At 48.4% G+C, this 27023-nt stretch overlaps 1 protein-coding gene across 4 annotated transcripts in view; it reads left to right on the top strand.

The window, feature by feature from the left end:
* Nucleotides 1-27023, top strand: part of APP (amyloid beta precursor protein) — a 484182-nt gene that overhangs the window by 422826 nt on the left and 34333 nt on the right. For all 4 annotated transcript variants that reach the window (XM_086934030.1, XM_086934028.1, XM_086934029.1 and 1 more), the window contains one exon: nucleotides 19917-20017. In XM_086934030.1, the coding sequence (XP_086790156.1) occupies nucleotides 19917-20017 (101 nt within the window). The remainder of the gene's footprint in view (nucleotides 1-19916; nucleotides 20018-27023) is intronic.

Genomic DNA, 27023 nt, shown 5'->3' on the forward strand with positions numbered 1-27023 from the left:
CTATCCACTGGACATGGAAAATCCTCCGGATGGTTCTTCCGTTTATCCAAGGGGGAATGTAAAAAAAGTTGTGACGGCCCTGGTGCTCTCACGATTGGATTACTGCAACAGTTTGCTCCTTGAAGCCCAGCAGAGAGTACTTGACAAGTTACAGATACTGCAGAATGCAGCAGCGCGCCTACTTACAGGCTTGCCTAAGTTTGCATCTATCTCCCAGGAACTGGTAAAACTACATTGGTTGCCAGTAAGGAAGCGGATCCTATTCAAAAGCATGTGTATTGTCTATAAGGCAACTCATGGCATAGGCCCGGCATTCCTGGGGCAATATTTTCACCTGTACAAACCAGGTAGACTTCTGAGGTCAGCCACTCTGGGATTGATCAAGACCCCACGCATCAGGAAAGTGTGTTGGGGAGGCAGGAGTTTTAGCCCAGGGGCGGCAGTGGCCTGGAATGCCCTTCCTGTTTCACTCCGACTGTCCCCTGAGTTGATGACCTTTCGGAGAAAACTAAAAACATGGCTTTTTGTAAACTAATTCCGGGGATTTAGCTTCAGGAGATATCAAGACAGTGCTAGGACACCGTATGGTAACAGTGCGCTTTACAAATGTCACAAATAAATAAATAAGCATAGCTGTAGAAGTAAGTTTTTTGATCACGACAATGCTGGCTTTATTTAGCACCTTTGAAACCATGGTTAAGGTGCTGTGGCTAAGGTAGATGCATGGTGTCTGTGCAAGGGCGAGGGAGGCAGAGCGAAGGTGGAATTTCAGGCAGTGGTCATGTATCATGCGCCTTGGTCATGGATGGCTTTGTAGGCTTATGTCATTAGTTTGAATTGATATATTTTCTGGACAGGGAGCCAGAGGCGGATCCTCCGGTGTGGAGTGGATGTGGGTCTGTTTGGGCAGGTTGAGTATCAATCTGGCCTCTAAAATTCTGTATCGTCTGGAGCTTTCTCATGTGTTTGGTGGTGGTTCCTGCGTACAGTGCCTTGCCGTAGTCCAGGCAGCTGGTGAGAAGGGCTAGCGTGAGTGTGGAAGCAGGCAGAGGAGACAGTTAATCTGTCATTTCATGGTGCGATTGCTTTCCAGGATGATTCAGAGGTTGCGGGCGTGGTCTTTTGGTGTAGTGGTGGGTCACAGTTTAGCGGGTCACTAGGTGTCATTCCTGAGAGAGACATGGTTGCTAAAAATATGCAAGTCGATCTTGTCCATGTTGATCTTCAGACAGTTGTCCTTCATCCAGGCTGCGAGCTTCTTCATGCAGTTGTGGAAGTTGGTCTTGGTGGTGGAGGGGTCAACTGAGGGCAAGAGGATGAATTTGTTGGCGTAGGATGTAATGTTGATATCATGGGTTCTGACAATGTCGACTAGAGGGAGGAGCCATGTAGGTGTTGAAGAGGGTGGGACTGAGGGATGAGCCTTTAGGGATGTGGCAGATGGTGCTCGTGGGTTCTGCGTTGAAGGGTGGTAGGCGGATTCTCTGCGTGCGGCACTTGAGGAATGAGGCACTCCATCTGATTGCGTCTCCCTTGATTATGATATGGTGCTGTCTCTTGATGGGAGTGTGGAGGGGTATGGTGTTGAAGGCAGCGGCGAGGTCGAGGAGTATCAGGGCTGCTGATTCCTCTGTCGAGTAGGGGGCGAATGTAGTCTGTGGTGGTGATCAGGGTGGTCTTGGAGTAATAATTGCCCCGAAACTGGATTGGGAGGCATGCAGCAGGTAGTTTCTCTCTAGGTGTTTGATGTGCTGTCAGTTGATGTCCTTCTCCAGGACTTTGGTGTTAAATGGGATCCGTGAGATGGGTTGGTAGGTCTGGAGTTCACTGGGGTCTGCAGAGGGTTTCTTGAGGAGCTGTCTGACCTCTTGAGTGTTTCCATGCATCGGGGAAGGTGTCTGTGGCAATGAATGTGTTAAGGACGGTGCTGACTTGGTGGCTGATCTCATTGCTTCCTAGGCTGAAGAGGCAGTGGGGCAGGGGTTGGTGGGTGCTCCCGAGTGGATGGAGCTCATGATATCTATGGCGTGGTGAGCTGTTCCCATGCAGTGAGATGTTGGTTGGGGAGGCTTCTGTTGAAGTAAGACGTTCGGTGGATTAGGGCTTGAAAGTTCCTGTGGATGGTGGATATCTTCTTTTGGAAGTGATTCGCTAGAGCATCAGAGTACTTGTGAGGAAGCAATCGTGTTTTAAGTGGCTGTTGGGCAGGAGAACTCTCTGATGATGGTAAAGAGTTCATTGGTATGGTTGGCCCTGCAGGTTTTGTCTGGGTTGATGGGGGCAACTCAGTCGGAGGCGTGGGTGATCCAGGTGTGGAAGTTCTCGACTGCCTGTTGCAGGTTGGTTGCAGCGTTGTATCAGTGGTGTTGAGCACATCCATCCATTGGGTCGGTTTCACTTTTCTTCAGCTGTGGAAGGAAGTACTGTGAGGGGTGGAGGTGGTGTGCGGTAACCCTGTCAGTTAAGTGGACAATAGAGTAGTCTGTCCAGGTGAGTTCCGTGGCATGGCTGTATTTGACTCTGTTGCTGGATGTGAAGATAGAGTCCGGTGTGTGTCTTGCTTCTTACGTTGAAGGGAGATGGCAATGTTGTATCTGTTGGCTTATGACTAGTAATTTATGTACATCTTTAGTGCTTGCAGCATGTCAACTACAATAGACTTCTGATTCTAGAGTAATCTGCTTCATTGCTGTTTAAATGTGATGCCTTCCATGCATTGTTGCTGTCACTGATCTGTTTAAACATTTATATTTAGTACATGCCTTCTGCAAGTGGTGGTTGGAACTTTAAACCTCTGTGTTTTTGAATTACGGTGACTTTAGCTTCAGCTTATAGGAGAAAAGGACAGGGACACTATAAGGGGAAATTGTGGTGCCTTTTAACGCCAGTGACATTGAGCTTCAAGAACATGAAATTCCAGGAGACCATGATGGAATTAACACAATCAGTTTCCAGATTGAGAACCCAAACATTGACATTGACAGGGAGAGGTGTGGCGCCGCGGCTAAGGCGACTGACTCCGGAATCTGGGGATCATGGTTCGATACCCAGCACTGGCGGCAGATTAGCCCAGCACCATGTGACTCTGGGCAATAGCTTGCTTAATCTTCCCGACGGCCCCCAGCGCCAAGAGACCCTTACGAGTGATTCTGCGCTTTACAAATGTGGATTATTATTATTATTATTATTATTACATTGACAGAATGAGGCAAGTGGAAGGGAAAGGCAGTAAAATGCTACTGAATAGTCTAGTAAGAATGACATTCCTAAATGCAGAAAATGTCACCACTCCGGACCATGTCTAGAAATCAGGAATATACTTGCATTTGGTGTCTGCCCTTCCTTTACTTTGGTGCAGACATAAAGGTACACCTACCTCAAACAGTATATAAGAGATGTCAGCAAAAGATGATGGTCTGTTTTGTGTACTTAGAGGGGACCAAGCATCCGCCCTTCCCTACTTTAAAAGAACATCAGTTTGTTGCCAGTTCTTGGGATCTGAGAATAGAAGCTAGGCCTGTTCATTAGTCACTGGTTCCATAATTTCAGACTCTACTTATATGTTTAGCTGTAACAGCTCATTTAAATTCAACCTACTTGATCTCACATTTCCCCTGTACCCTTAGCAGTTTGGCCTGAGATTTTGGATGTCCCTTGCTAGTGAGCCAGTGCAGAATGTTACAGAAGGGTTTGTACCAGAAATACATTGCCCACGTTTCCAAGGATAACCTGTACATAGCATTTCTAGATAACCTCAGGCTTTATTGAAGGTCAAGTATTTCACTTTCAGCCAAAGCAGGTATGCGATTATTAAAAGAAAAGTTAACTCATCAGAGACCTTTATTCTTGCTACCCATAGCTAACATATTTGAAGCCTTATTGATTGATCATGCTCAGTAGAGCATCTGATGTCCTTTGGGTTGCCATGCATTCAGTTCTGCTCATGTCTTGGTACAAGGCCTTGCAGCTTAGGTCTGAAACATACTGAAAATTAGTTAAAAGGTAATGAAACTATATTTCTAAGTACATTTTACAGAACTATTTTTCCTGTCAACCATTGATTCACTAATCATGAATGCATGTAGGAAAACCGCAATAGCTACAAACACCAAAAAAAGAAAAATGTAGGCTTGATTCCCATGCAGTTGCACGTGATGACAAGAACCCCTCCTAACATCCCATCCCCTCATCTCACTAACACCCTGACTCCTTTCATAAGTTCAGACTATCTATAATGTAGTGGCTAGAAATTGTCTTTCGGGAGACCAAAAGCCAAGTCTACTAACCCTGTAATTTTGCTGGCTAAAAAGGAAGGTTACTTTGACCTGACAGACCGGAAAAAAATAATACACGAAAGTGGTTTATGGCCGCATGTGAGTCCAATACGATAGGAGTAGGTGGACTGGGTGAGGATGGTGGTTTTCCATAGTAGATATTGGTGCGCTCAGTTTGACAGTTGCCCACTCTCCATATGACAGGACTATGTGAATGATTTGATTAAGATAATACGTTCCTGGGTCTCGCCTACCCTACTAGGGCTTCTAGTTCAGTTATAGAGTGGATGTCAGTGAGAGAGCAGATGTATTCCAGAGAGTGATACAGTCCTGCCGGAACTGCCAAGCCATGTCTTCCCTGGACCGGAAACAAGCATTATGGGACCGGTTTCGGATTCATAATCCTCATCAGCCAGGCTATCTTGAATCCAGTGGCGAAGTGAGCAAGGGACTCACGTCTGAGCATACCCTGCCAACTTAGGGTGAAAAAATGCGATACAAAAGGGGATGATGGACGGAGCTTTGAGCAAATCAAATACTCACCCCCAGTCAACTGATATGGGTTTAATCCATCACCATTCTTTAGCTCACTCAGCCACCCCAGTTCAGACATGGCCATATGCAAATCAGTCTGACCCTGTGCCTCATGGGAACAGTCCAGCCCGAACTGTAAAGCCATGTCTTCCCTAGACCGGAAACAAGCATCCTGGGACCGGTTTCGGATGTCAGGATTGCTGCCAAAAGTGTGTATCACCACCCTACAAGTTTTCTAGAAACTTACTCTTACTAGGCCAAAAATGTTGCCTTTTTCAGATAAAATCTATTGTTGAGTCAGTTGATTTTTGAACGGTTGGGTTAGGACAAACCAAATTTTAACTTTTACATCCAAACCACAAAGTATGTAACACTGAGCCTAAGTTTTTCATTTGGTAGTAGTTTTCAGATTCCCATAACCCAAATTGTATTAGTTAGTAAAAATGCAAAACGGTCTCCATAGCCAGCGCTAAGCAGGAAATACTAATGTAATTGCTCCCATAGGCCCTGCTCCTCCCCAGCTTTCTTTTGTTCTGGCTTTCTTCTACCCCTTCAACAAGTTTGTACTGTCTTCATTACTGCCCTGTTGGCAGCGTCAGCCATGATCCTGGACATAGACTTTGGGAAAAGTAGAGTAGAAAGGGGTGATCTGTGGTGAGCTAGCAGTGAGTTTAGAGCGGAGTCCTGGGTAGAGCCCTGGCCCACAGAGGCGGCCCAGCTAGGTCTGGGTGTGACTTGTGGTCCGGGTGAGCTCACTGCCTCTGCTGTCTGCAACCTCTTCAGTCCTGTTCTAGCTGCTGCAGCAGTTGGTCTTTGAGGTAAACTTTCCAGGGTTTAATTCAGCAAACCAGCTAAATACTTGATCTAGAAAAGGTCCCAGCAAAAGGATCCAGGCGATTGTTATTCCCCTACACTGCAATCATACAGGGGGCACAAACCAATCCAACTAACTAATCGGTTGAAAAACTGTGGTCTGCTTTCGTTCTCTCTGGGGAAGAGGCGGTTGGAAGGGAACTGTGGGAGCTTATTTTTCACCACACCCACTTGATTTCGTCCTGCGAGATCGCCAAAGGCAGTAAAGGAGGGGGTGAGAAGAGGAACTGACATTCTGGAAAACTTGGGCCCCGGTGTTACCAAATGATATCTGCCTCAATGCTGCAGGTTGAAGCACATAAAAAGAGCTGCAAAGGGCCCTTCACCCACCATAAGACAAAGCAGGCACCCCAATCTAACTAGAAACTCTCCTGCAAGCTACCATTTTAGCTACAATACGAAGCTATTTTCCAAAGCTCATAGTATGTTTAGTTTGAGGCAGGGGTCAATAATGACAAAGAGGAGGACTGGGGCAAAAAAGAGACCCTCCAAACATCAAGCTACACGAGGACCACCCAATGATATTCAACTTCTAAAAGAGCCAATCTCTGTATTGTCTTCAATTCCACACTCCGCGTCAATATGCAGGTACTTTACACCAGCACCCGCTTCATACAGGGCCCATACTGAGGGAACCCTGGATGAACAATAACCAATCCCACTCACATCAGACGATTTGGGAAACTAATCAGTGTATTACCTAGAATCAGACCAGAAGCAAAACTCCCCCAGCTTGGGACTCCTGGAAAGGGCAGTCTCACTTTTGTAAATCCACCAAGCAAGGCCCACCTCTCGGCCAGCACCCCCGACACGGAAAAGTGTTTTGAGCCACCTGAGGTCATTGAAATATCATCAGTGCTCACTTCGCCAATAGATCACCAATGCCACCAAGGAGAACATTGAAAAATACACTTTAGAGCATGGCAGCTGCTCCCATAGTATATGCAAGGTAGAACCTTTTGAAGGCAATGTCTCCTCATTGCAGAAAATATACCTGGTCATCCCCCAAGCCCTCGTCGAAATTATCAGCCGGGTCACTGCTATGACTTAACAATGGTTAATAAAAGCGGTTACCCACTGTTGCTACATCATAAGGAATTCCAGGCTCTCACAGAGACTGTTGGAGCAGCGCTGGAAAGCCGAGAGCACAGTTGCTATAACAGAGAGAGGGGAAGGCAAAAAGAGTGCTGTGGGTCGGGCAGGAGGGCATGTATTGTTTTTTATTATTTTGATTTTTTACATTTTTGGCATGGAGGAGAGGCCATTTTATGTATGGCATCTTTATTACTCCTCTGTCCCTGCATAACAGTTGAAAGCAGATTATATATGTGGGCCGTATAAAACATAAAATTGTTAGATGGAAAATAAGTCAATTACTGTGATATTTTTTCACCTTGTGTTTCTAAGTGACATCATAGACAACTCGAGCTTTGCTATTATCTATCGGATGTTACTTAATTCCCTTAGTGAAAAACATCCTGGTAATTTACTGTTACCCATCTATAATTCTATGTATGTCAGCTTGTCCTGCTGAGATTGATCAGACTGCTGTAGAAATGACCTTCATTCAGTCTTTTTTTGCATGTACATTCTCAGGACCCTCTGACTTTCCCACGTTTACATCTGAGTCAACAGTGATTGATGTTGGCATTTCCCAAGGATCTTGTTGTCACTCACATATTTTTTAACGTTATTGTTCCGCCTCCGCTTGGTCTTCCTGGCTAACAGCTTCCAATGTTTTACGTGTGTTGAGCACACACAGTATTCTCCTTCAAGTTGTCACGGTAGATATTGGGGTATTGCAGTGATAGACATTTGTGCTGGCAGTAGCTCTGGCTAATTTAAAAGGTTATAACATCTCTGCTCTGCCACATTTTGACCAAAGGACATTACATTTTAGATCGAGCCTGGGCAGCACATGCACTGCTCTATGAGGCATGCTGTATTCAGGTATGAACTTGAAGCTCCGCCCACTCTCCACCCATATTTTTCATTGGCTTATGTCATTGTGCTTTGTAAATATGGGCTTCTGATTTGTTTATAGGCTTATTAGCACCTCCTCAGTACCTCCCTGTCTTCTGTTGCTACCTCCCATGAGGACTGGCCCTTTTACATGTGTCCTAACTTGGAAGCTTTCGTTAGCAGTTCAGAGAACTATTTACTTAAATAATGTACACCGTACTCGTGGAACGCCAGCTTCAGTACTGACATCTGCTTCCTATTTTACTTGTGGCTCAGCACACTACTTTTTTTCTACTAATTTACTTTATTTTACAATGGCGGCATGGTGGGTAATTGCAGCTTGCCAAATTCTTTGCTGCTTCGTCATTTTTAGTAGCTCAGCGCTCAATGGGCATTGTGCTATAACTTTTAAATGCACTCCATATTCCCTCCCCCCCTCCCTCTGCTGCAAGGACGCCTGTTACAAACAGAGGCTTTTTTTTTTAAAGTATGGGGCGCTTTTCCAAAAATAGCATTTTTAATGCGGTAGGTCTCAAATTTGCGAGAGTTTGAGCTATTGGCTTTGTCTTTTACAAAGCCAATGGCTCAAACTCTTGTAAATGTGAAACCTATTGAATTGAAAATGCTTGTTTTTTCGTGTCAGCAGTGTACCTCTTCTTTGTTTCATGTTTATCTCAGGGATTAGTGCTGTTTCAGACTCTCTCCTCTTTTCATCTTTGGGTGTTGAAGAATATTGGCCTCTTTGCTTTACCAGGAAAGTAATGTCAGTTGTCATATCTACAGTCTATTCCATATTCCTTTAATTTGGGATCCCAAAAATGCTGCAGTTCATATGTCCGTTGGGGCCCTTTAAAAGTACTCCATGTTTAGATACAGAATTACATTTAAGTTTTATGCATGCCCACGAAAGCGTCTTTCTCGGTAGTCTCTTAAAAATGAGCTGATTCTTTGCAGACCATGTCCTGTCTTAGGCTTGACCAGTTTCAATCTCCCTAAAAGTGAAATGAGTCAAATAGTGTGCAGAAGGGCGTAGCAATACACAGTGGCAGTATTCCACTTCCGTGAGTATCTGGGCATGTTAAAGAGTAGATGTTACTCAGTTTGCTGAGTAACCTTCCTAAAGTCATGAAGGTAAATCGTTCGTACGATGTCCATCTTCATTCATACGGTAATAGGGTACTGGTAACTGATTACAAATTAAAAATGGGCTATTTGGTTTCTCTATTAAAACTGTGAACTGCTATTGCCACAATGATCTATAACCACTTTTTAGGTCTCGCCTGTCGATGCGCATGCGCATCGAGCAAGGCGAGAGTATTGCGAGTTATCCACTCTTTATCCACACTGCAAGGAATCGTGGCGATTCCTTGCAGTGCCCGTGACTTTTAAGGTCGATGCGCATGCGCATTGAGCTTATGCGCATGCGCATTGACCTTAAAAGCGCGTGCGCGTGCACGTCCGTCTTTGTTTACCCGCTCCGCCCCCTCCCGCCGTGTCGCATTTCTCCTTCCCCTCCCCTCTCTTCCTTCCGTCTAACGCCGTCTAACTTCCTTCCGCGTAACACCGCCGCAACGGTCACATCCTGCCGTGTCGCACCTCTCCCCTCTCCGCCCCCTCCCCTGCCCGCCCCCTCCCCTGCCCGCCGTGTTACGGTGAAAGGCTTGTTTTTGGTTTGTATATTTTAACCCGCTCCGCCCCCTCCCCTTCCCTCCGTGTCGCATTTCTCCTCCCCCCTCCCCTCTCTTCCGTCCGTCCGTCCGTCTTGTTTTCTTTCTCTCCTGCCTCTCCTCGCCAATGTCTTTCTACTTGTAACCCCATTCCATCACTCGCCTCACTCTTCCCTTGTCACCCCACTCTCTCCATTGCTCCTCTCATTTGCTTTGCTTCCCCACCATGTCCTCTGGCGTGTGCCTTCCCCTCCCCTCCCCTCCCCCGCGGCTCACCCCACCTCTTCTCGTTTTCCCCTCGCCCTCCCCCTCCTCCCTCAGCCATCGCTCCCATCTCTCTTTGATCTGAGTGAAACTATTAATGGGGTCTCTTAAAGAAATGCACAGGATTCTCTGGCAGCAGTATATTTTAAATTGTACACCAAAATTCATCAAGTTGTATACTGGTAGGGTCTCTTTGTAACAAATCTCTTGTTGAGTAGGTATCTGATGTCTGCACTGTGAGCTCACTAATAGAATACATCTGTTAGTTTCTGATGAGCTACAAATAGCTGCAGGAAGTGGGACGAGCTGGGAGTTGTAGTTCGCCCTGCGTGTTGGTTAGCTGTACCTCATGCTTTCCCTGCGCTGATGCTACCCAGCTTCCACTAGCAATACGGACATTAGCAGTGGAATCTTTGTACATGTGTTGTCCATGATGCTTGTTGATGCCCCTATATCTGACTCGTGAGTATGGAATAAGCTGTTGGTGTGGACTCAGGTTCTCAAATGAGCACAAACCAGAAGGTCACAGTTTTGAGAGTGGCAGTAGCTAGGAGAAACAAGAACTTTGTGCAGTTGACACGGGCAGTAATTTTGATTTATGGGCACATGTAACTTGGATAGTTTTGTTGTACATGCCCTAGGAAAGACTTACATAACATTGGTATACACTTGTAAGCTAGAACGTCCGTCTTGTTTTCTTTCTCTCCTGCCTCTCCTCGCCAATGTCTTTCTACTCGTAACCCCATTCCATCACTCGCCTCACTCTTCCCTTGTCACCCCACTCTCTCACTTGCTCCTCTCATTTGCTTTGCTTCCCCACCATGTCCTCTGACGTGTGCCTTCCCCTCCCCTCCCCTCCCCCGCGGCTCACCCCACCTCTTCTCGTTTTCCCCTCGCCCTCCCCCTCCTCCCTCAGCCATCGCTCCCATCTCTCTTTGATCTGAGTGAAACTATTAATGGGGTCTCTTAAAGAAATGCACAGGATTCTCTGGCAGCAGTATATTTTAAATTGTACACCAAAATTCATCAAGTTGTATACTGGTAGGGTCTCTTTGTAACACTCACACTCACCCACCCTCACTCACCCTCACCCTCACTCACCTTCACCCTCAACCCCTCACCCTCACTCACCCCCCCTCACCCTCAACCCCTCACCCTCCCTCACCCTCACTCACCCTCAACCCCTCACCCTCACTCACCCTCACTCACCCTCAACCCCTCACCCTCACTCACCCTCAACCCCTCACCCTCAACCCCTCACCCACACTCACCCACACTCACCCCCACTCACCCTCACTCACACTCACCCACCCTCACTCACCCTCACTCACCCTCACTCACCCTCACCCTCACTCACCCTCACCCTCAACCCCTCACTCACCCTCACTCACCCTCACCCTCACTCACCCTCACTCACCCTCACTCACCCTCACCCTCACTCACCCTCAACCCCTCACCCTCACCCACCCTCAACCCCTCACCCACCCTCAACCCCTCACCCTCACTCACCCTCAACCCCTCACTCACCCTCACTCACCCTCAACCCCTCACTCACCCTCAACCCCTCACTCACCCTCACTCACCCTCAACCCCTCACTCACCCTCACTCACCCTCACTCACCCTCACTCACCCTCACTCACCCTCACTCACCCTCACTCACCCTCACTCACCCTCACCCTCAACCCCTCTCACCCTCACTCACCCTCACCCTCACTCACCCTCAACCCCTCACTCACCCTCAACCCCTCACCCTCACCCTCAACCCCTCACCCTCACCCACCCACAACCCCTCACCCACCCTCAACCCCTCACCCTCACTCACCCTCAACCCCTCACTCACCCTCACTCACCCTCAACCCCTCACTCACCCTCACTCACCCTCAACCCCTCACTCACCCTCAACCCCTCACTCACCCTCACTCACCCTCAACCCCTCAGCCTCACCCTCACTCACCCTCAACCCCTCACCCTCACTCACCCTCACTCACCCTCAACCTCATGCTAAAGATTTACAAAAAAACCCATAAACAATTCTAAAAGCACTAACTCTAATGCTGCGAGACCTATTGCATTTCTAATGCTTGTTGTGGTTCTAATCAGTGTATGTAGACTGTGCAGTATGTTTTTGGGCGCACGGGGCAAAGTATCTTACACTTGTTGGAGGCAATTCACAATAAACTATCCAGACGTGACAGCCCAACACTGTCAAGATCCCATTTTTCAGTGACATTCTATGAAAGCATTGTAATGTCTAGCACCATCATCAAATTTTCTGTGATCCTACAAATGTATTAAGAAACTCATAAGGATCATGGAAAATACTTTAAAATTAATGTATTTCCACTCTCTTCTAGGAGCCAGGTGGCCTTCTGTTTATTGCCACCATTTATAGGAAGCCATACTTTTATGGTATTTGCTTGTAGAATATGGCAGAGGTTTGTTATCTGCAATAAAAATCTTGTAAACTAGGTTGTCGGTGAAGAACATTGCTGTTGGACTTAATCAGGCTTGTTGTTCCTGACAAAGCCCCAAATCGGGCCAGCACGACGCTTTTCACAGCAGTTGTTACCATCTCTGAATGACAGTGTTATATCTATAGAACCACATTTCTTCTCCCCTTTTATTCAATAGTATCATATTTATGTTGGTGGGTGTAATGAAGCTCCAGTCTATCTGGATTTTATGTTGTCGTCAGCCTTTCCAAGCAGGGCTCTCGGAAATTTACGATTCAGTGAACAGGAACATTTTTCAGAGGCCAGAAAGCTTGATCCTGTTGAGGTTTGCCAAATTTACGGTTCATTTCACCCATTGAACAGTCAGGGTCTTCCACACTGATTGATTAATCTTGACAACTTGCATAGCTCACCCCTAAGCGGTGCAGTTTACACGTTCTAAATGTAACTTTTTTTAGATTTGGATGGAACAAGCGCGGGATGCAGAACTCTCTTCGTGGTGCACTAGACCCCATCTGTCTTCTCACCTTCAGGGCGAGTGATAAGCGAGTAATAATCAAGTGACAACCTCTGTTGATTAGTAGAGTTGGTGCACTTCCCCTGCTAAACCATTAGTGCCAGCATTACCTTTGTGTTTTTGCATGAAGCATTCTTCGAGTCTTTTTTTTCTGATACTTTTTTCTTCTACTGTTTTATCCGGTGCAAATCATTTTATTTCTGCCTGTAAAGTTTCAGTATTGACTATGGGTAATCAAAAGTCTTGGTTGCATTGTAGAGCGGAGCGACTTACTGTGGCTTTATGACCAGTGCTCCTTGTAACAGATATCAGTGTACACAAAAACACACACTGCTGCTGGTTTTGCCAGGTACCTATGGCCTAAATACCAGTTTGGTGGTCCATCGGACCGACAAATTCATAGTGGTGTGGTGGCGTTCGGGACTGGCGCACCAGTGGTCGGACCGCCACAGAACCTCCTTAACCACTGATGATCTTGGGCAGCAGTATGCTGGCAGCGCCAAGCTTATTACAACTTTACTGACCTCCACACATTTCATGATGGTGATCCCACCATGAAATGTGTGGCGTTTAGGAAAGTAGGGGTGCCCTATGGGACCCCTGGTGCCCCTGTGCATGGGAATGCATTCAAGGGGGCACATTCCATGCCATGCAGGAACTTGCTTTGGCCCTCCTTCGGTGCCATAGTTCAAAGGCTCACATAGGAGCCTTAGAACTGCACCCCCTCAGGACCGCAGCACTGCCTGCCCACGGAATGACTCGTGATCTAGTGGGCAGTGGTCTACTTTGACGGTGTGGGAGAGGGGCGCTGGCATGGTGGCCTGCTCCCACACCACCAAAGTCATAATTAGGCCAGAAGACTGCCAGGTCTTACTTCCAGCTTAGACCTCTTTTTTTCCAACACCTACTATTGCTTTCTCCTTATCTTGCTCTTGTATTTTCTTTTTCATTTCTACTTTCTTCCTTTAATTGCATTACCATTTTGCCATCTTTCTTTATTTCTCCTTTTTCTGCCTTTCATTTTTAAAAATATTTTTTTTGAAGATTATCCATTATTAGCTATAAAACCAGATGTTAGTCCCGGATTCAATAATCCGGCATACAGGGCCAATACATAAATAGTACATCTCTCTCCTTCTACCGTCTCTTCTACCCTCTCCACCATGGCTCTTCAGTTTGCCTTCTATGCAAGGATTAGAAAACGTTTACATTTGTTCCTCTATAGACCCCTGTCGAATCCTGTTGCATTCAAGCAATATTCCTCTGTATTCAGCCCAGTTCCCCGAAATCTTGGAGTGCTTTTGTGGGCAACCTCTGGCTGTTTAAATTGGTATCCCCAATGTTAATCTAGAGTCCAGCCCTTTTTTCCAATCTTCCAAAGTGGGGGTTGCATTGTGTTTCCAATACCATGCGATGTCCCTTTTAGCAACCATTAGTGCGATTCAAAGTAATGCCATTTTATGTGTTGCTGTCCAGATTATCTGGTATATGTAGCAGCACTAGGAGTCTCTTGGGATACTCCAGCCCAGCAACTCCGCACCTATTATAGTGAACATCCATCCCAAAAAGGGGTCAGTTTTAATACAGGACTAAATTGTATGTGATAGCTCTCCCACCTCTGCACCTCCTCAAGCTTTTCGGAGAGGGCACCAGACCCATCTTTCACAACCTATATTTTGTTCTGTATGTACAGCTGAACAAATCTGAACTGTGTTGCAATTACTGCCTCCAATGGGGATGCACAGCCTCCCTCCAATCCACCTCTGCTAGTCAGTCTAGATAAGATTCCCAGGCCTCCCTCAGTTTCAGTAAAGTGTTGGGGGTATTAAGCATCAAGGGGCGATATATTTGTGAAATCTTATGGGCACCCAGGTTTTCCCCCTATAATTTATTATCTAAGGAGCTAGCAGTCAGCAGGTCCTCCAAGGGCCCGAAGTAGTGTGTCAATGCATGGTGAAGTTGGAGATATCCAAAGAATTGGCTACAGTAGAGTTCAAATTCCTCCAGGAGTGTTGCAAATGATTTCATCGTAGTCCCTTGCATCACATCTTCGAGTTTGGCGATCTCGACCGCATCCCATAAACTGATGTTTTCCAAACGGTTCACACAGTGGTGCCTTCCAGTTTAGTAAAGGCTGTCTAACGGATTAGATAGTGCTATTTTTGCAACTGGTAAAAGATTTGGGGCAGTGAGACCATCTTAAGGATAGTTGAGCAGCCTAGAAGTGATAGGGGCAGGCCTGACCAGAACAATATATTTGTTACCACTTTATATAACCAGGGTTGAATGATATGCCAAGCATTCAAGGTGTCCAGGGTAACATAAACTCCCAAATATCTGTACCCACCGTCTGCTTTTCTGTTTCTTGCCCATGCCAAGTCAGCTGGTTGATCATCCTTCACATACAAGGAGGGCTTTGTCTCATTTTAGACTCAGGCCCGGAAAGGTACCAAATATGCAGAGGATCTGTAATAGAAGGGGGCCTTACCATTCCATGTTTGATAGGAACACCAGTACATCATTGGCATATAACATGATTTTATTCTGTAGTCTTTGTGCTAACTCAAACCCCCGGATCTGCATGTCTACCAAGATCCATTTCACCAGCTGTTCTATCGCTAGTGCAAAAAGGAGTAGGGAAAGAAGACAACCAAGCCGAATCCCTCGACTGATTTGGAAGTCAACTGTGTTCACCTTCCTGATACTGAGCATGGGCTTTGAGATCTGTATGAAGTAGTTTGATGTAACTGCAGATCCTGGGACCCAAATTGTACTTCCTCAGGAGGGGAAAGAGAAAAACCATCTGATAGAATAGCAAGCTTTTTCGAAGTCATCTAGCAAAAATGTGAGGGGACCTTCCAGGCTACCACTCAATGTGACAAGTGAAACACCAAAAAAAAGTTGCAAAGGAAACGGTATTGTCAAGTTGTTTGCGACTTCTTTAGTCAGTATTTTGACTTCTGCATTAAGGCGGTGATCGGACAATAGAACAAGCACTGCTCTGATGGTCTGGATTTATGTATCATCGCTATCTCAGCCATCCATAAGTCCTCACGGAAGAGCCCCCTTTTGGACAGCCTCTGTAAAAATTGCAGTCAGGTAAGGGGCAATGACCTCCTTGCATAACCAGAAAAACTTCACTGGAACTCATTTCGACCTGGAGTCTTACCAGCCATCAATTGGCCCTGGCATCCCACACCTCGCCCTCTGTGAGAGGTTCCTCAGGAGGGTCTCTCTCAATGGTACTCAGGCTCTTAACTAGGAGGTCCCTGATGAACCTTTCCATGTCATGTCCGGGCACTAGGCCCTCCTTGGAATATCATTTCTCATAGTAGGAGGTGAACTCACTAGCCACAGCCTTATCTCCCCTGAAGGGGGAGGTGGTGGGGGGTCCATCTAATACTCTGATGGTTTCTAAGGGATTTCTCTGTATTCTATTTGAGAATAGCCAATGAAGGGTTCTACTTACTTTACTAGCCCATTGATAGATGCAGCTTTGAGTCCCCTTCCATGCTCATTTAGCTTCGTCCTTATATAGCTGTTTGAGGGTGTCCTGTGCATGGTCTAAGTGATGGAGAGAGCATCAGTTGATGGTCAATTTCCAGAATTCAGAATTCTAATTCTCTAAGGGTTTGCTGCTTCCTTCTCCCCACTTTAGTCTCATAGCGAATAATTTTACTTCAAAGGGTGACCTTAAACGCTTCCCACAGACTTGTAAGGGCGGTCACGGAGTCAGTTTTGGTTTGAGAGACGTCTGTTGAAAATGTAAGATGATGCCTTTGATCTGGGGCAGCGAACAATGGGTCTAATCGCCAACCTGTTTGTCAAGTTGTACACCTGGTTCTCCATTGTAATCGTGTGGGTGTGTGGTCAGAAATACCGCAAACTAAGATCTCGATGTCAGCCACTCAATGGAGATTGGAGCTCGAAATAAAGTTGTTGTCCAGCTGGGAAAAAGGCTTATAGGCGCCTGAGTAAAAAGTGTATTCCCTCTCACATGGGTGTTGTGGCCGCCATGGACCCATGAGCCATAGACCCTTTGTACATTTTTCCAGTTGAGTTTCCCCCAAACATAGACCACCACATTTACTAGAGTGATCCCAGTCCCAGCTCAGTACTCCATTAAAGTCACTGTAAAGTAATCTCCTACTCGGACGTCCTTGTGCAAGCAATTTCTCCAACAGTACTAAGAAGGTTTCTTCAGTGTTGGGGGCCTAAGCACAGAATAACGAAAGTGTGATTCGATACAATAGCCCCGCCACTCCTACGTATCTGCCCTGTGTCATGCTAGGTATGATGTACGTCAAAAAGCAGCCCTTCTCTTAGGAGAAAGGCTGCACTCCTTGATCCACTCTGAAAACCAACATGAAACACCCTCAAAAATCCCATCCGGGCCAGGAAGGGGCACTGGTTTTCAGAATGTGGATCTCTGTAAGGAGAACATCTGGTCTGACGTTTTTCCGCCATTAAGACAGCCCCAACAGCCCCATGCTTAATACGCTCAAGGAGCTCAATTACATTCCAGGAAAGGACCTTCACTAATTCTCGTTCAGTGACAGAGGCCATGGGAGTATGGAGTGAATCTAAGAAGGGGCCTGGACGAATGGGGTCTTCCAAAGCAGCACTACCATTGGTCACTGATATCACAAGTTGAACTATAAACTTCGGAACAAAAACTATTAAGAACATAACATTTCCAAATTGAATCCCTCACCCCCGCCCCCATTCCCCCACAATATACTTCAAAAACATGAGGCATCTATTGTATAACTGTATGGGGCAAAACGGGCCGCTTGTAAGAAAACAGTAACAACAAAGCCCCACCGTGCATTGAGTTCCCTTACTTTCCCTATAAACCTGTAACCAGTGAAACACAACAGTTGATTCGCAGGGAGGCCGCCATTGAAGGGTCCCTCTATGGTCCCCCAAATGTCCAAGATGTTAATTTCAGCGTGACCAAAATGTCTCAAGATCATATTGTCTGGTTGCCTACTTCAAGCAGCAGCTTTCCGTACCTTTTCGCAGTCAGTGTGTGACTCACCTAGAGGCCAAATTGAACATCATCAAGGCTGTGCTGTCACAGCAGGTGCCTTTGATCCACTTTGGTTGCCCCCTCTCCCTCTGGTGTTTCCTTGTCCCGTCTAGAGGGGCTCACAGGGATCCTGGGGGCCCCTCTCTGCAGTCTCTTGTGTGTGATTGGGGCCTGTTTCCCATGCAGGTCTAGGGAAGGAGCGGCACCCCGAGCCCCGAACCGAGCAGTGAGGACTTCTTCCGGGGTGGCATCACATTAAGAAGTAGCAGTTGTTTCTTACCTGCCCACTCCCAGACCTCTTCCAGCAATTCAAAGACCAATGTGTGGCTCTGATAGAGCACTTTAACACCATCGTTGCTAGTGTTATTTTCCTCCTGTGCTGATTTATCTTGATTCCCGTTGTTCATGACGAGCTCAGCTCGTCATGAGTGTATGGAGGTGTACATCATGACGAGCTGAGCTCGTCATGAGCGTCGAAGGAGTTAAGTTTGCCTGGGTAGAGAAGCATATAGCGGATGCCCAGGTTCTTAAGCTTCCACTTAGCTTCAACGAAGGATTTCCTCATTTGCTGCATTATACGTGTGTAGTCCGTAAATATCATGATATTTTGAGAGTCCAATGTCGGGTTGGTCTGAGTGCGGCCCAGTGCAGAATGGCATCATAATCCTAATAGTTGAATAATCTGGCAACCATGGGGCACGGGTAGCTGTGGGCGGAGGCGCCCGGTGCAAGCGCTCTGTGCACTCGTTCGATGATAAAACAGGAGGATAATTCATCAGGCGTTAATTGGCTCTGCTATCAGCGTTTAAGGAATTTTGCCGGGAAGGAGACTTCACAGTCCTCCAGGAAGCCCAAGAAGGGTAGATTATTTCTGCGGACCCTTGCTTCAGTATCCTCCACTCGGATCGGCAATTTCCTGGTTATGGTCATCATCTTAGTAAGGGAGTGTAGTGGTGCTTTCACCTTAGCTTCCCGTTATGAGATCCTGCCCTCTGCTCCTCTGTCCACTACTTGTCACAGGTCTTGTCAGAGCAGAAACATATCTGCACCCAATGCAGACCTCCAGGATCTCTTTGGATTGAGTAATGACTGCAAGTATCGCTGCTGTGTCCATTGCTTCTTCTTCAGAGGGTGTGGCACGTAGGGCAGATTGTAAGGTGCTAGTCACAGGCTGTGCAGAGGGGACCTCGGTGAAAATATCCAGAGTGCCCTGCTTCCCTGCAGTCTGCGACTTCTCCTTGGCCATTAGTCTGCCTCTAGGCTCTAGTGGGTCCCACAGTTACCACGCCTGGCCCGTCGAACTGCCTGCCCTCCCCAGTTGCAGGGGGCTGTGCATGAGCAGTCGAGGTGCTCAATAAAGCTCTCTAAGGTCCCACCATTGTGGCCTAGTCCCTGCACCACTGTCTCCCTCCCAGGTGCCTTGGGCAGGAGGGAGGGGAGAGAGGTCAACTGTTGCGCAAAAGGCAAAGGAGCCCAGTTCACGCTCCCCTGTGTGGGGTATCGTCTATATTCCTTGGTAGCTACTCCTAGGATAGGGTTGGATTGTCACCAGCCCCAGCGTCGCTGCATCCAGAGCCAGCTGAAGTTATAGGAGGTCCTCCATCTCTCCCTTGAGAAGCCACTAGCCCCAGCATGATCAGATTCAGAAACCTCTCAAATATAAACCCTGCCGATCCTGGGCAGCCTAGCCCCACACAGTTCTCATGGCCTGCCGCTGAGACCTGCATTCTCAGCACTCACCAAAAGCAGTCCTACGGTGTGGCGGGCAACACGCTAGTGCAATTCTTTGTGCTTAATAAATAGTATAACTTAGCATAATTAGCAGTAGTGCCACCGTTTTATCTACCACTTGCCAACACTTCCTGTTGTCCCACTTCTACAGTGTCGCTGATTAAAAACATAAACCACTGAAGTAGCGGGATTAATAAGAAGGGTTCACATGGCACAAATAATAAATTAGCTATCACTGTTATGTTCCCAGGCCTTACGTAGTAAACATTATGCAAAAGTGGACATTTCAAGTCTGTTGCAAAAACAGGTATTGACTTAGCATCTTTCAAATAACCTTTAAAGAAGGTCTGGTAACTGATTTAACCATTTACATCCTATATCTATAGGGTCCAGGGGTGCACATAGCATGTTATATTCTACCCCAGTACCGTTTTCCTGTTGATTGCAATAGAGCAAGTGTTACATTGTCCCATTGCCACTTTTCTGTTGATCGCGACAGAGAAAGTGTGACGTGTGAACAAACTGTTTAATACATGTAGATATGACTAGGTTACCTACATTACGTTTAAACTGTTTTAAAAATGTATATATTTTCTCATTTCTTGTAGGTTCTGGTCTGACCAATATGAAAACCGAGGAGTTCTCTGAAGTTAAAATGGACTCCGAGTACCGGCGAGATTCGGGATACGAAGTGCATCATCAGAAACTAGTAAGTGCTGAAGGGGTCTCTTTCCAAGGCTTTTGGTGCAAATTGTGCTTGGAGTTCGACGCTTGGTGATCCAGTCTTAACCTGGTCTCCGAAATGTTCCATTTTAACAGCAAGCATCTTGTCCCTGTGCCCGTCCTCGCACATCTGAAATGCCAATTTTTCCAATGTTTTTTTCTTTCTACAAAACAGTAGTTTCCTCCTGATGTGGAAATAATTGGTATGGGTGAAATAAAGCCTAATGTATTTAAAAATAAAAAGAATTATGTGCAGGGTCTAACATTTTTCTGAAGAGACCATTACTGGCGTTACGAATACAAAGGCATCCTAGTCTTGAATCTAACCTAGTTTTTCTGTCTCCCGAAACTCGTGGTCTTCTTATCTCAGTCTTGCAAGCACCTTTTCTATCTTTATCCTTTTTCACTTGCTTTGGGTGAGTCTGATGGGACCCTTGAGGCTTCTGGGCTTGTGAACTAATGACCTGGAATTAAAAAGCTGGTCACATAAGCATAGCTGCCAAGGTTTGAGATTGCCAAGTGTGACATTTTCATAATTTCAGTGTAATTATGAGTGACATTCCAACGACTATGAGTGACACTTTTTTACAAGTAAAATCAAGCAATGAAGACTAGGGAAACATATGGCAATTACACCCATTTGAGCAACAAGATGTTAAAACTGCTGGAAAGCACTAGAAACTGAAGCATCCAGTGCCCTTATAAGCTGATCGTACTATTAACCAAAACGAGGACTCCGATCTGCAGCACTCTCATTGACAGTGCGCGCCGTGCCACTACAAACAAAAGGACGTTTCTGTAAATTTCAGCAAAGTCAGTTATTGTAGCAGGGTCAGATTATCTTTTGTGAAAACCGGCCACTTGCTCACCGGGAATACAGAGAATAACATAATGACTGCTGAAGTGGTAGTGCTGGGAGATAAGGAGGCGGATGAGGACTGTTTTCAAGATTGGGTCTCCTCACTTGAAAACGCACATCGACATTGTTCGTAGGGGGTATTTACTGAATAGAATGTATCCGAGGTCCAGACTTTCCAGTACCAACATTGAGAGCTGCTTTACTTACTTCTGCTCTGATAAACCGAAAATAAAAAGCTTTACCTAATCACTTTCTTGACTGCTGAACTGCTAAAAATCTCAATCAAATAGCACGGGATTATAATTGTATATAAGAGCATCAATAGTTTTCCTTGTTCTGAGGTTAAGTGTTCATGTTTAAACTTGCACTTACTTTGAATAATGGCAGGCGACGAGCAGAGACGGCGCCACGGCGACAGGCACCTTCCCTCTGTGCTGGGGTGACCCACTTGTGGGACACCCCCGCGCCGCACGGCCACCAGCTGCTGCGTGTGCCCCCAGTGCCTGCCTCTGCCCCAGCGCCGTCCTCGCTGCCGCCTGTGCGCTCCCCGTTGGTTTTTGCCCGTTTTGTCAATAATTTGTGCTTGTTTTTTCTTTCTGTGCCCGAGATCGTGTTTCCACTGTTTTTGCCCGTTTTGTCAATTATTTGTGCTTGTTTTTCTTTCTGTGCCCGAGATCGTGTTTCCACTGTTTTTTCCCCGTTTTTGTCCTGTATTAATGCCTGTTTTTGTGTGACGTTTTTTCTCCGTGTTTTTTTTTACCTCCTTTGTGCCTGCCCGCCTACCTCGCCGCTCTCCCTCCCGGCTCCCGCTTCCCGCCACCGCCACCGCCATCAGCCCCGCCCCTTTCTCTTCTGTACCCTCCCCGCTCCCGCCTCCCAGCTGCTCCGCCCACCCGCGCACTTGGCCTTAAATGGCGACCGTGCGACGCAGGTGAGTGTGACCCACTTGTGGGACACCCCCGCGCCGCACGGCCACCAGCTGCTGCGTGTGCCCCCAGTGCCTGCCTCTGCCCCAGCGCCGTCCTCGCTGCCGCCTGTGCGCTCCCCGTTGGTTTTTGCCCGTGTTGTCAATAATTTGTGCTTGTTTTTTCTTTCTGTGCCCGAGATCGTGTTTCCACTGTTTTTGCCCGTTTTGTCAATTATTTGTGCTTGTTTTTCTTTCTGTGCCCGAGATCGTGTTTCCACTGTTTTTTCCCCGTTTTTGTCCTGTATTAATGCCTGTTTTTGTGTGACGTTTTTTCTCCGTGTTTTTTTTTACCTCCTTTGTGCCTGCCCGCCTACCTCGCCGCTCTCCCTCCCCGCTCCCGCTTCCCGCCACCGCCATCAGCCCCGCCCCTTTCTCTTCTGTACCCTCCCCGCTCCCGCCTCCCAGCTGCTCCGCCCACCCGCGCACTTCGCCTTACATGGCGACCGTGCGAACGCGCAGCGGTCACGCGCAGCGGGCGCGCCGTTTGTGCGCCGAAGGCGCGCCAAAGGTAAGCCCGTCTGCGACCGGATCGCGACCAGCGCCAGGACCCCTGGCCCCCGAAGACCCCGACCTACCCGCCTGACGTACTCCGCCGCCACCCTCAACGCACTCAACACCGGCCGACTCCCAGAATGCCACCTAGCCGCTCCACGAGGCACACACGGACCTTTCAGCTGCCACACCTGCAAGTTCTCCTGCACCCGGACCAGCCTCGCACCAGCGCCCGCCAAGTCGAACACCAGCAGCACCCACCTCAAGTGCATCCTGCTCAACACCCGCTCCGTCCACAGACACGCCATCGAACTCTGGAACCTCCTAGACGCCACAGCCCCTGACGTTGCCTTCCTCACGGAGACCTGGATGAACGCCTCTTCAGCTCCCGACATCGCCATCGCTATCCCAGAGGGCTACAAGATCGTCCGGAGGGACCGAAACGCCAACCAGATGGGAGGAGGCATCGCCATCATCCACAGGAGCAGCATCCGTCTCACGACAAGCACCGACAACACCCTGACCAGCGCCGAACACCTGCACTTCCAGATCCACACCAACCCGAACACCACCCTCAGAGGAACCCTGATCTACCGACCCCCTGGACCACGCACGCAATTCAGCGAGGACATCGCCGACTTAGTCAGCCCGCACGCCCTCCCCTCTGCTGACTACATCCTCCTGGGAGACCTCAACTTTCACCTGGAGAACAACAACGACCACAACACCAGCACCCTGCTCGACAACCTCGCCAACCTGGGACTCAAGCAACTGGTGTCCACCCCCACCCACCTCGCCGGACACACACTCGACGCAGTCTTCTCTTCCAGCACAGACATCGACTTCAGCCACGCCACAGAGCTTCAATGGACGGACCACAGCTGCGTCCACTTCACCTTCAAGAGAACGACGACCCACCACCACCAGAAACAGACCGCCCGCAGAAGCTGGAACAAGATCACAGCAGACCAGCTCGCCACCTCCCTGAGCCAGCACCCTCCTGCCAGCTCAGCAAACCCCAGCCAGGCCGCAGACAACCTCACGAAGTGGATCAACAACTGCGCGGACGAACTCGCCCCACTGAGGACCCCGCCCCGCAGACCCGGCAGCAAGAAGGCCCCATGGTTCACCGACGAACTCAAGAGCTCCAAGAAGAACTGCCGAGCCCTCGAGAAAGTCTGGAAAAGGGAACCGACACCGGACAACAGGACCTCCTTCAAACTTGCCACCCGGAAGCACCACCAGCTGATCCGCGCCGCCAAGAAAACAGCTTTCAAGGACCGGTTGGACAACAACGCACACAACTGCAAGGAACTCTTCAACATCGTGAAAGAGCTTTCCAACCCCAGCGCAGGAAACAACGACATCACCCCATCGCAAGACCTCTGCAACTCCCTCGCTTCATACTTCCACAACAAGATCGCGGACATACACAACAGCTTCAACAACCAACCAACGCACACCATGACCGAACAACCACCCCCCACCACCACCCTCCACGCCTGGACCCCGATCAGCACCGAAGACACCATCCGCACGATGAACTCCATCCACTCCGGATCACCGACCGACCCCTGCCCTCACCACGTCTTCAACAAGGCCGACACTGTCATCGCACCCCACCTGCGAGACATCATCAACACATCCTTCGACACCGCCACCTTCCCCGAGAGCTGGAAGCACGCCGAACTCAGCGCTCTTCTCAAAAAACCCACAGCGGACCCCACCGAACTCAAGAATTACCGCCCCATCTCGCTCCTCCCGTTTCCAGCCAAAGTCATCGAGAAGACCGTCAACAAGCAGATGGCCGCCTTCCTCGAGACGAACGGATCCCTCGACCCCTCACAGTCCGGCTTCCGAGCCAACCACAGCACAGAAACCGCCCTCATCGCCGCCACCGATGACATCCGAGCCCTGATGGACAATGGAGAAACAGCGGCCCTCATCCTCCTAGACCTCTCCGCGGCATTCGACACGGTCTGCCACCGCACCCTAGTACGGCGCCTCAGCAACATCGGCATCCAGGACAAGGCGCTGGAATGGATAGTCTCCTTCCTCGACGGAAGAACACAGAGAGTCCGCCTTCCACCGTACAAGTCAGAGGCCTCCGAAGTCATCTGCGGCGTCCCCCAAGGATCATCTCTGAGCCCCACCCTCTTCAACGTCTACATGAGCCCCCTCGCGGCCATCGTACGCAAACACAACCTCAGCATAATCTCCTACGCCGACGACACCCAGCTGATCCTCTCCCTGACCAACGCCGCCGCCAGAGCCAACCTGCACGAAGGGATGAAAGAGGTAGCCGAGTGGATGACGACCAGCCGCCTGAAACTGAACTCGGACAAGACGGAGGTCCTCATCCTGGGCTCCTCACCCTCCGCCTGGGACGACTCCTGGTGGCCTCCCGCCCTGGGCACCGCACCCAAACCGACAGACCATGCACGAAACCTGGGCGTCATCCTGGACTCCTCCCTCTCCATGACCAGGCAGGTCAACAACGTCTCCTCGGCGTGCTTCAACATCCTACGCATGCTAAGGAAGATCTTCTGGTGGATCCCCACCGAGACCAGGAAGACCGTCACCCAGGCCCTCGTCACCAGCCGACTGGACTACGGCAACGCACTCTACGCCGGTACCACCGCCAAGCTCCAGAAGAGACTCCAGCGGATCCAGAACGCCTCAGCCAGACTCATCCTCGACATCCCACGAACCAGCCACATCTCCGAACATCTGAGAGACCTTCACTGGCTCCCCGTCAACAAAAGAATCACCTTCCGCCTCCTCACCCACGCACACAAAGCCCTACACGACCAAGGCCCGAGCTACCTCAACAGCCGAGTCAACTTCTACGCTCCCAAACGCCACCTCCGATCAGCCAACCACGCCCTCGCCGCCGTCCCCCGCATCCGAAGAGCGACTACAGGAGGAAGGTCCTTCTCCTACCTGGCCGCCAAGACCTGGAACTCCCTCCCGACCGACCTGCGCCTGACCCAAGACCACCTCTCCTTCAGGAAGAAGCTGAAGACCTGGCTGTTCGAGCAGTAGCGGCACCCCCCCCCCCCCCCCCCCCCCCCCAGCGCCTTGAGACCCTACGGGTATGTAGCGCGCTTTACAAGTGTCATTGATTGATTGATTGATTGGTACACACACTCACAGCTGCAGGGAGCAGTCCAGCCCCACTGTGGCATGGTAGGGTCAGTTCAGTTGGCCCTTAGTACGAGGGATCAGGATTATACCACTTCGCACAGAGGTCGCACTGAGCACATTATAGCGGGCCGAAAGTGGTGAGCAGCAGCAGCTATCTCTGCTACAGGGCGGCAGCAGGCACAGCAGCCGCCAATGCAATGCTTGTAAGGCTGCGTGACCCTTTAAGAGACCGAGGCAAGCCTGCGGTGCTTCGAGGGGCGGTGGCGTGCTCATCGGCTCAGCTACCTAACCCCTGACCTTTTCATTATCTTAGATCCTGCCTCTGCCAGCCACGACTGTACGACCCATCTAACCGGCGTCTAGTCAAAGCCGGTGTTTGCACGAATGAGCGCGGAGGCAAAAAAAAACAGAATTCAAACTGCCACTCTCTTTACCGCCTATGCAAGGGGAATACGGATACACTGTTGTGGTCACGTGAATGCCGTGCCCCGCAGTAGGTTTGCTAATAATGAATGGCTCATTGCTGCAGGCAGCGCAGCAATGAGCCATTCACAAACCGACATTTCACACTTAGACTATTACATGTGCACTGACAGAACAGCACATGGTCTACGCTGCGTGCTCAGCTCGTTCGTAGTTGGCCAGGGTAGCGATTTTGGTCCCACTTACCTCTTCCTCTGCAAGGGTGGTGATGTCCAGGGTGCGCTACAAATGCGTGACATTGCATTTTTGTGCAGTGATGCGAACTGCCACACATAAATGTGTTAGTGTCACACCTGAGGCGTGATACTTGGCAGGGTTGCATAAGCAAATGAAGCAAGAACTTAAGTGTAGGCCCGTGTCCGTTCTAGGCAGTGCTCAATGCGTCGTTCTTAACTATTTGCTTGCCAAGTGATGAAATTCTCACATTTGATGCCCCCTTGTTTTATTTTGCCCTCTCAAAACTTAGTGAAATATTGTGCCCTAAATATAGGATTTCCTTGAGTTGGAAAATCCATATGTAGAAAATTCCCTAATTAAAGATCTTTTGACAGTAAACATGAGTCACGTGGTTGTACGTTGGTAGGTAGGATAGAGCTGTTGTGAACTCGATGGCTTGAATTCCTGGAAATAGCGTTGTCTTCGATTAGGCCTATTCTCTTAATGGTTTCAAGCCCCTAAATAGTTGAAGATCTTAAAGACATGCACTTAGTCGACAGTAATTCATAACACTGGGCAAAATACAGTTTTTAATAAGAGCTTTGTACGTGCAATGAAGGTGGTATTCACACCGCACACAGTGTTAAATGGCATAACTTTTTATCAATTCACTGCCAGTGTTATTTTGAAATTGATTATAATGAACCAATTATGCTAGAAATCATGGTAGTATTTAGTCGAAATGTATCTTTTCTAAAAAATATATCTGTTGTAAATGTTCTAATACAAAATAAATGCCCCCCAAAGTTATTTTTTCCAACCTATCTTAGATGTTTGGCAGAAAAAAAAACTAGTGAACTCTACATTATATAGGATGGTCAAACCAAG

This window comes from Lissotriton vulgaris, chromosome 8 (assembly GCF_964263255.1).
Source record: "Lissotriton vulgaris chromosome 8, aLisVul1.2, whole genome shotgun sequence".
In the NCBI taxonomy this organism is placed as follows: Eukaryota; Metazoa; Chordata; class Amphibia; order Caudata; family Salamandridae; genus Lissotriton; species Lissotriton vulgaris.